The sequence below is a fragment of the Montipora capricornis genome, chromosome 3 (assembly GCF_036669925.1).
Source record: "Montipora capricornis isolate CH-2021 chromosome 3, ASM3666992v2, whole genome shotgun sequence".
Lineage (NCBI taxonomy): Eukaryota > Metazoa > Cnidaria > Anthozoa > Scleractinia > Acroporidae > Montipora > Montipora capricornis.
In genome coordinates this window covers 20,329,326-20,339,325 of record NC_090885.1, presented here as the reverse complement: position 1 = coordinate 20,339,325, position 10,000 = coordinate 20,329,326, and the positions used below count along the sequence as shown (strand labels likewise).

At 41.4% G+C, this 10,000-nt stretch overlaps 2 protein-coding genes across 6 annotated transcripts in view; one reads left to right on the top strand and one right to left on the bottom strand.

Moving 5' to 3' along the window:
• Positions 1-10,000, top strand: part of LOC138040878 (uncharacterized) — a 46,024-nt gene that overhangs the window by 8,969 nt on the left and 27,055 nt on the right. The gene's annotated exons all lie outside the window — the stretch shown is intronic.
• Positions 828-10,000, bottom strand: part of LOC138040849 (proline-rich protein 36-like) — a 9,222-nt gene continuing 49 nt past the window's right edge. The window contains exons 1-12 of the mRNA XM_068886543.1: positions 9,966-10,000; positions 9,444-9,485; positions 9,026-9,217; positions 7,907-8,350; positions 7,319-7,342; positions 6,511-6,900; positions 5,626-5,738; positions 4,558-4,622; positions 4,094-4,264; positions 3,698-3,864; positions 2,649-3,250; positions 828-2,410 (exon numbers count right to left, since the gene is read on the bottom strand). The exon at positions 9,966-10,000 is cut by the window's right edge and continues 49 nt beyond it. Of these exons, the coding sequence (XP_068742644.1) occupies positions 1,682-2,410; positions 2,649-3,250; positions 3,698-3,864; positions 4,094-4,264; positions 4,558-4,622; positions 5,626-5,738; positions 6,511-6,900; positions 7,319-7,342; positions 7,907-8,350; positions 9,026-9,217; positions 9,444-9,485; positions 9,966-10,000 (2,974 nt within the window). The 3' untranslated portion in view covers positions 828-1,681. The remainder of the gene's footprint in view (positions 2,411-2,648; positions 3,251-3,697; positions 3,865-4,093; positions 4,265-4,557; positions 4,623-5,625; positions 5,739-6,510; positions 6,901-7,318; positions 7,343-7,906; positions 8,351-9,025; positions 9,218-9,443; positions 9,486-9,965) is intronic.

The window sequence follows — 10,000 nt, the reverse complement described above, 5'->3', positions numbered from 1 at the left end:
GTTGGTGCACAGCCTAATTCAAACGCTTGTATTCTGTGAATATTGCACTCAAGGAGATTGATTAATGTCAAAGGAAGAAGATAAAAACAGCACGAAATGGAAGAGGCCGGTATATGTAATTAGGTAGCAGGTGGAGATATAACGCAATTCCATTTTGGTTGAATTTCCGTAGGATTGTAACCTAAGTAGTATGCAATTATAAAGCAAAAAACGAAATTTCCATTTCAAAGAAGGCGTGCTGTAGACTCCTTGCGTTTCAAGAAAACAGCTAGTAATTCAGCTCTAGTTATGATTCTTGAATGCTTACCTTTAAAATATGTTAAGCGCTGAATAAAGGCTAGCCCACTGTCATTTAACCCACAGCAGTGCAGGTGTTACAGTTTTCTCTCTTTTTTTAACTTTCATGAATGAAAAAAGCCGCTCATGAATGAAAAAAGGAAAAAAGTTATAAAATTATTTCCTTACAGATTTTATTTGTTGATTTCCGTCTTTTTGAACCTCAAAAGAAAAAAGGTACATTTCCTAAGGGTAATGAATTTATTGTGCTCTCTTTGTTAGTCAAGAAAAGTGGTGTAGCCGTTATGAGTGGTTTTTTTTTAATTTAGGAAACTGTATTTTTGTCACCATAGAGGAAGTTGGCCTTTAGTATTAAAGCCCTACTTCTGATGCATTATATTAAAGCTTTGTCCGAAATTCAAGTTTATGAGACGGTCCGACAAGATCTTCATTTAAAGTGTTCTTTTTAGTCTTTATGGGAATTCTGAAAGTTAGCCCGGATACACATTCATGACTTTCTTGGGAAATCGGAGTAGTAGTTTCTTTCGACACTTGTGTTTCTTCAAAGGAAATTATGCGTTTTCCAATTAAACGCATTTCATTAGCTCTCTTCAACCAAAATGCTGAGTTTATGTTCTTTAAACCTAATTTTTTTGAGGAGTCGTCTGTTTCCTCAACAAGTCGTCGCTTTTTGTTATTAGGAAGAATTCGTAGTTTGTATTTTGCAAGGGATACTCCATGTAGGGCTGGGTTTCGGTTAAGACGTTCTTTCGCCGGTAAAAATTTGTGCTTTTTTTGCAAACGTAACACATGTTCAATAACAAGAGAAACTCACACAACTTCACAATGTGTTTATTTTATAGCGTTTTTGAAGGCCACGCAAAACGACCTCTTTGTCCTATGGTCTAGGACCTTTGTAGACAAAATCTTGATGCATTCACTGAGGAGCCAAATACTTAATTTACATAGTATCATAAGTCAAAATAAAATATGCACATACCGCAGCTAGATCCTAAATTCGTCATATATAAGATATTTTCTTTCCTGGAAAGTTGTATGAGAACAGAATGCCACCAATCCGTTACAGACAGTTGGTAAAAATTAAACACTGCGACCCAAATGGCACACTCCACTGCGACGTAGATAGCCGCATTGATAGTTTGCTAAAAGAACCCAGTTTAGCAATGAGGATTTGTTTTTATGATTTGAGTTTACCAAGTGCGAAGCATGAGGTTTGACTTTGCGTTCAAAACACGCATATCTCAATTTGCAAACCACATTCTGTTGAAAGATGTAACAATGGTGCACTCTAAGCTATGTATCGAATTATTTGAAATTTCACTCGTTCTATTATTCGTAGAGCATGTCCGCATTAAACTCGAATTTAATTTTGAAGTAAAGTCATTCATTCTTTCTTGGAGGATTTCAAAGATCGTTTTCCAACTTTGCAACATGGTTTTGGGCACACAGCAGGACATGCTGGAACGCTTCCACAGATTGGTGGACAAGGTGGACTCATTGGTGGTGCCATGGGTGGTGCCATGGGTGGTGCCATAGGTGGTGCCATGGGTGGCATCATAGGAGGCTGCTGAGGAACCTGGATTTGAATGGCTGGCAGTTTGATTGTCATTGGCTTAGGTGGCTCTGGCTTGGTTGGTGGTTTGGCACATGGATTCGCCGGTCCACACGGCATTGGCACTGGCATGGGGGGCATAGGCATCGGAGGAGGTTGTGGTGCCATGGGCATAGGCATTGGCATGGGCATAGGCATAGGCATTGGCATTGGTGGTGCACATGGGTTTAGCGGGGTCGGGGCGCATGGCTTAGGGGCAGTGCTCTTTGATTTGGTGCTGCCTGCTTTTGGAGGAGATGGTGGTGGGCATGGAGGCTTGAATGGTACACCACAAAGCGGTGGAAATGGCATTGGTGGTGGAGGCATGGGAACTGGGGGCGGTGCTGGAAGCGTGATCATGCTGCATGACGGATAGGTGCATCCCTGGAGGTTAACCATTTTTGGTTTTTTCGCTTTTCCCGCTGGTTTCTTGGTTGGAGGTGGAGGCGGTGGTGGTAGTGGCGGAGGAGGTGGTGCAGGGAGACAAGGGTTAAAAGGAGTTGGAACACACGGGGGCGGCATCTGTTAAAACAAAGATCATTCAACTTTACTCAATTAAACACACGGTACATACAGTGTATGTCAAACTAGTTTACATTAGCATTGCTATATCGGCCTTTTTCTCGCTTCCATAGTTTGTATCAGAAGCGGATTCTATCTTTTTCCCATTTTTGGAATCATCTCAACGCCTTTCCTTCCTTGTCAATGCCTTCGATATATTTGAATAACGGTTTTCAACTTCCGTATTGTGTTAACTTACCATAGGCATCATAGGCGGAGGCATCATTGGCGGAGGCATCATTGGCTGAGGCATGGGCATAGGCAATGGCTGAGGAGCTGGAGGAATCATCATAGGTGGAGGGCATGGGGGAAGAGGACAGCCGGCCCGTGGAACGGGCAATACAGCACGAGACACTGGTCTTGCAGCTACCAGCCTTGGCGTGATACGCCTAAATGGTTGAAGAGGATACCTAAATGTAACAGGTCTGCGGATAAATCTGTTGACAGCAAGAGGCTTAGCGATAACATTTGATCGACACCAGTTGTTCGCCAGAGTTGGAACACAGGGTGGAGGTGGCGGTGGCGGAAGTTGAGGGTACACTGGCGGTGGAAACAGGGGTGCTGGTGCACAAGTGGTGGTAGGAGATGGGACGCATTTTGGAGGTGGTCGCTTGGCCTGCACTTTTGTTGGTGATGGAGCTTGGGTAGGAGCGGGAGGTTGGGGTGGTGGGCAGGGATTCATTGGAGAAGGCACGCATGGTGGCGGAGGGGGTGGTGGTGAATAGCAGCAGCTGGGTGCACAACTTGATATGCACGACGTTGAGCAGATAGGAGGGCACGGTATTGTTGTCGTGAAGGTACCTTAAAAAGGAATAGACTCAATTCAGTATCTCTTGCACTCCTTATTTCTACATTTTCATGTTATCGTCATCTTCTTGAATCGTTTCGCGAAATTAGGAAAACTACGCAATGGTCGTATCATCAATTGATACCTGTTTGTCTTTGTTCGACGTGTTTCTACCAATTTAGGTATTTACCGGAGATTGAAACAAGGCGAAGGTTCGTAGTCTTGTCCAAGTAGTAAGAGCTGTTTTAGCTAAATGTGTGACAGGGAGTTTCTTGTTGTTAAGACGGTGCGAACTTGTTAGTCAGGAGTGGCTTGTTTTTTTTCCATCCGAAAGCGTTCTTTTGGAACTTAACGTTTTTAAATTTTTACATCCGTACTTGGCGCCGTGGGTTTCGGACCCTGTTTAGATACAAGGAAGAATGGGCGAACGAGAGACAAATCGGTAATGACGTTCACAATACCTGGAGGTGCAATGGTGATGGCTTTGAGGGTAATCAGTTCGTTCATTGGTGATGGCAGCTTGTTGCCATTGGCTCGGAGATACTTCTGAATTGGTGAAGTCGGGTCAATTGGGAGGCCACTTGGTCCGAAGGTTAAGGCTAGTTTTACCGTTACCTTTGCTTTTGGCCTGAAAATAAGTAACATTGTTTAATACAACAGCAGAATTTGTTAACAAAGAAAGCGAATTATCTGTATCATCAGTACATTTGTAAGTTAGAACCAATTCTGAAGTAAGATTACACGACGCCAACCTTCAACCTTTAGCCGATTGGCAAAAGTATAAAGCACGCGGTCAAAAACAATTTCCCGAGGAAAGTTGATCAGTTCAGCTTCATAAATGACTGAAAAATTCTTACTTTGTGGTTGGAACCTTCGTTGTAGGTTTTGATGGAGTAGTCACACCTCCAGACGGCTTTGGCTTGGGAGGAGTGGTAGGTGCAGGGGTGACTTTGATGGGCGTCACCTGGCGTTTGCCAAGATAGGTGTAGACTGCCGGTGCTGGAGCTGGCTGAGGCGGTAAGCCATTGCTAAGTAGAAAGGAAAATACCTCGTAAACATAATGTAAGCATATTCGTTCTCCGATAGAAAACAAGTATTTTTGCTTCAAAAGTTCGTCGCTTGTCTTACACAGTTTTGAAAGACTTGCGCCTAGGTATATAAGCAGGATTGTTTACTTTCGTAGCTCAGTTTCAAGTTTAAGGGTAGTTGTTTAACGCAAACATCGCGTGTTTATGTGTATTTCAAATGCCTCCATAATGCCGGTGTGGATGTTCTGTGTTTCATATGTGATATAGTGGAATCATGAGTATTCTTGCCAAACCTTATGGACTGAATGGAGACTGCCTTGAGAACTTTGACGCCTGCCTTCTTATACACTTCCATAACCTAAGGATCAAACGCGAAAGTAATCATGAGCCTGGTTTTCAGTTGGCCCTATTCCCCTAAAAATCTTTGATGAATTAGACAAGAAAAGAGAATATAGGAAGCAGGAATGGCGCTGTGGTGAGGGCATTCGCCTCCCACCAAGTTGGCAGGAGTTCGATTCCCGAACTTGGCTTCACATGTGGACTAAGATTGTTGGTTGTCTACTCTGCTCTGAGAGGTTTTTCCCCGGTTCCTCCGGTCTTCGCCTTTCCTTAAAAACCAACCTACGATTTTAGATGCTTTGATTTGATTTGATTTGTGTACAGCAGTGTCACCAATTAGTGCCCCAGTGCTAACTGGCCTTGTGGGCGAAGGGTCTAATTGTTTTAGTACTTCAAACGAAGTGGCGAAGGGTCTAATTGTTTTAGTATCACCCTTCTAGTCGGACAGAAAAGGCAATATTAAAGTTAGCAAATGCAAGTTGAAGAGATATTTATTTGGGAATAAAAGGAAAGAAAGCGTCACGCTTTTCGCTACTCAAGGACTATTACTAATAGTCTTCTAGTAGCGTAGCCAATCAAAATGCAGGATTTTGCATTAGTCCACTAGTTGGGTGATACTAAATACAGTTGACAGTTAAAGAAAGTTGCTTGTTATTATTAGTAGTTTGACTGATAAAAGAAATGCTGTTGTGGCTCTAAACATCTATTCTCATTGGAGTTACATACCTAAACCTGAGAAGTTAAGCCTTTCATGAACTTTACATCAGAAAGCCTAGTAAGCGGCTGACCATCAGGCCCTAGTTGTTCAAAAGCCGATTAACGCTAATCCCAGATTAAATATTAACCAAGGGGTTTTTTCTCTACTCCCAAATGCTGTTCAATGCTGATATTCGGCAAAACGTTACATTAGCAGAAGTTAATCTTGAAAAAAAAATAAGCAAAAGAAACTTTCTCTAAAGTTTACGCTAATCCTAGATGAAGTGAATCGGCTTTCGAACAACCGGGCCCAGCTGTGTACCTACCGCCTTTTGGAATTTTGCGGCAAGCTGTTGATAGGCGAGAGAACCCTTGTTGCTGAAGTCATCTAGCCACACCATAGATTCCACTATTAGCTCAAAAATGTAGGTGATGTCGCCTGTAAAAAAATCACGATCACGATATTGGTCCATGTTGGTTTGCATTATGAATCGGTAAGTTTCAAACGAAGTGGCGGTGCTTCGTCGTTGGGATTGAAACACGGACGTTTGGTTTTATCTATCGCTCGAAAAATCAGCTCGCAATTCTTTCTTACGGTGGTTAGAGCAGTTTTCAAATGACTGTCGATAGTAATTACGCGATTGCAATTGCTACGCTTGGTGATTGGTTTAAAAAGCTCGCGCCAGTGAATCAACTAATGAGAAGGAAAGGCAAAACCAATCGCGACTTGCACGCGCGATTTTTCCCGCGCTTTTGCTACGAATTTGGATTGGATCATTGCGCTTTTTGCACCTGCTGTGATTGGTCGATGTAATTACTTTGGTATTTGTTTTACTACACTCTACTACTGGTATTTGTTTTACGACTGCTCTATTTTATAGACTCGTTTCCTAAAACCAAATTTCGTTGCTATTTTAATCTGATATGAAGGAAAAAGGAAAGCATCCTTACCCCGATCTCACAATAGTGGCTGCATAATGAATATGTGAAGCATTTCTTATGATCCCTCCAGCCAGTAATTGTGAATCGTTAATTTAAGTCTCCATGTAATGGAGACCTCAGCAATCAGTCTCTGTACTTATTTTAGTCAAAGTCAAACGAGAGACAACAAGCCTTTTTCGATTGTGCTGTTAACTTTTAAGTATGCACAATCGAGAAGATAAGGGCTCGGCTCTAGTTTGATTATAACGCTTTTTTCCGAAATGTCTTACCTTCCAAGGGCTTTTTGCACACATACGTGCTGGGTGTGGTGCAAGGGTAGTCAGCCATAGTTCCGTACTTGGCCATGTTATCGAAACCAACACAATTGTGGTTCTTTCCCTTGGGTCGTCCTGATTCCCAGTCCATAAACCTGATTTGTGATCCGTCAACAGACATATACATACTCTCAGCCAAACGATCATTGAACCCTAACCAGGTGAATCCTTTCTGGTCTTTCAATAGTCCCTGTTTAAAGAAATCATTTTCTCCCCTGCCCATAATTGCAGGCAATACTGCCAGTTCCTTGATGCATTCGGCGTTTGCATTCATCCAGGTTTGATTATCTTTGTGAAATTTGTAGCAAGTGCCACCGTAATCAGTGAAGCCACTCGGGCATTTAGCTGCGGGAAACAATAAACCAATCAAATGATCAATCGGTCGATCAATCAATCAATCAATCAGTCGATCAATTAATCAATCAATTAGTCAATCAATCAGTTATCCGATGAATAGATCATCAATAAAGAATCAACAGTCAATCAATTAAGGTCATGCTAGTCAATACTTTGGTGAATCAATTATTTGATCATTAATATTAGCTGAGTGAGTTTTTAGACTAAATTGACTCAGAATCAAATAAGGTATCTCCAATATCTTCTAAACTTCGTTCTATAACAGTTCTCGAAGATCCTCCTTGTAGTAATGGCATTTCATAGTGTATCGCAATTCAATTATTGTGGCACAGAAGAGGCAAAAATCGAAATGAGCACAGGTTGTGTAAATAACAAACTGTTTAACATGGTTAACAAAAAAAGTTACCTCCAGCCACGGATGTGAACGAATCTAAAAAAAAAAAGAACAAAATAAGTAAAAAGCAAACGGATGAAGAAAAGTACCCCTATTGATTGTTACATTAGTTTGAGCTTATCGGTCTTTAAATTCACCCTTACTTTAGCAAAAGTTAAATTGCAAGGGGTCCAGAGCAGGTCGTAATAAATATGCAACCAAAAGGATCATTACAAACGGTTCTCCTAGGGTGATAGAGGAACGCAATAATGTCCCTATTTGCACTAGAAGGAATAACGTCAGAGAATAGTCGGTTGTGGTTGCACCAATCAGGTAGATGTTAATTTATCCAGTGGGCAGAGCTATCCATTTACTGGGTCTATCCACCCTCTGGAGGGTGTTAGACAGGTTGCGCCTTAATGTTGGCTCGGCGGAAGGCAAACGCGTTCAATCAGTGCCGCTTACTGCAAATATGGAGCACAGAAATGTGCTTTTGCTGCTTAACTTCGATGATCTTCAACTCCCTTATTTCAATTTCGGCAATTCAAGTATACAGTAGGAAGAATTTAATACATTCCATCATTCAAATATTATCCATAAAGCGGTCTTTAATTTCCTCACCAGTGTATCCTTTTACGCTGTCCTTCAAGTTGGGACCCGGGCCCGGGTCTAACAGTATAGAAACAAAGTATCTTCCAGAAGATCTTCCAGATCCAGAAGATCCCCTCCTGACCGATATTCCGTAATGTGTTGCATTTTTGTTGACGGCGATGACAAAGAATTTATTGTTGTCCTTGATTGCGGGTTTTGACCAATCGTAATCCTGCATCTGTCTAAACCAGAAAGCCAAGCATTCTCTGGCTACTTTGTCTGAGCTTGTCAATTTTATGCATTGCAGTTGTCCATGCATAATGTTGGGATTACTTTTGATTTGACCGGTTCTCTGCATCGCATCATTAGCGATTTTAGCTCCAGCATCAAGTGTATTTTTGCGGATAACGGGACCAGCGCCCATCAAACGACGCATGTCATTCAGTAATTCACCAATCGCTTCCTCTAACTGAGCTGCAAGAGAAAAAGATCGAATTGCTTATAGCGGTGTCGCTGAATTAATAGGTAAAGAAACGAACTATGAGCAACCAGGCCAGGCGCACACACAATAAATCAGGCAGCTATAACTGACGACTTCATTGGTCGATCAATGAATTAATTAGTATCTAAGTCAGGCAGCGAGTCTATCGATCATTGTCAAATCAATCAAACGAGCCACTGGTCATCGTTGTTTGAATTGTATAAGTGTATATGTTACACTTCACAAACATCTATATACGCCTCCGTTTCTTTTAGTGTCAAGGTCAAGTGTCCTTCTACTTTATTTTCGGGGCTTCATTACATCATCTGTTGTCCTAAGAATGCACGACTAAAGAAATATCGACAGGGGAAAAAAGGCAAAGAATACGTCGCATTTTTCGCTTTCTCCAATCGTCCCCTTAAACGTGGAATTCACATTACACTACCTGAAAATTTATACACCCCTTGCTTGAATTTTCTTCCACCTTGAACTCTCTATACATTGTAATTGATCCTGAATTTTCTTTAAGAAGTCGGAGACCGTCTCGGCCTTACTAAGCTAAGTTATCCCATATGTTGTAACCAAATTTCACCTTCCCGTTCTTACTACTCGGTCTACCAAATATATTTCTGACTCTTTCTGTCTATCTTTGAACTGTTACTACTTACCATCGGTTAGTGGAGTTGCAGTTGGCCTTGTTGTCGGCTTGGTGGGTGCCACCGCGTTTAGTCGAAGACCTTCGTCAAGGTTCTCATCTTCGTCGTCGTCGTCATCGTCAGTAAGCCAGTCGTTGTTGTTCTTTGACGACGAATCGGACAAAGACGATGGAGCAGCTGTTTCGTCATTGCTGTCAGGAAATCCTGCCAATAAAGACAAATTTTCAAGTCAGTAATATTTGGAGTTTTTTCAAGCCCTCATGTAAAGGCTTTTTCAAGAGTAGACCCTCCTTTTTCGTTTGTTATGTAAAAATTGGAACGTTGTAACTTGAACCTAAGGAGCCCTAGTCGAGTTGTATAACAACGGAGTTTATGAAAGGGAATAAACCAGTGTCAATAAGACATAGCCAATTAAAAAAAATGAACAAACCGTCTGAGAGAGGTGATGCTGTTGGTGATAGGTAGTCGTTATCTGTTTAAAGCAAAAAAAAAAAAATCTTCAAATGTCAAATGGCAGCGAAAAGTGATTGGAGATGCTATTATCGTGATAGATGATCAAGGGCTATTTCCAGTGTCGAGAATTTTTGCCTTTTTACGGATGAGTCCGGGACAATTGACTGGAAAATCTCTACCGTACCTGTAAACGATTCAGGACTTTCATAACGAACCATTTAATTGCAATATTAAATCTTCTATGAAAACGGGACGAATTTATGATTATCATAGTCATAATTGGGTCACCAGTTTGACAAGAAGAAGCACGATTTTTGCTCGGTATTGTATTTATAAGTATTTGACTATTATTACAGAGGAGACAGAGACATTGCAGGCCTATTACGTTGTGTTTAAGCTGTGCAAATAAAAAGCAAGTGATTTAATGGTGACTGAACGGTAAATGCCAATACACAATTGGACAATCAATTTTGAATGATAATAAAGGGAAAGACCTCACCTTTAGCGTTTACGAGGAGACAAAAAGCTATTAGA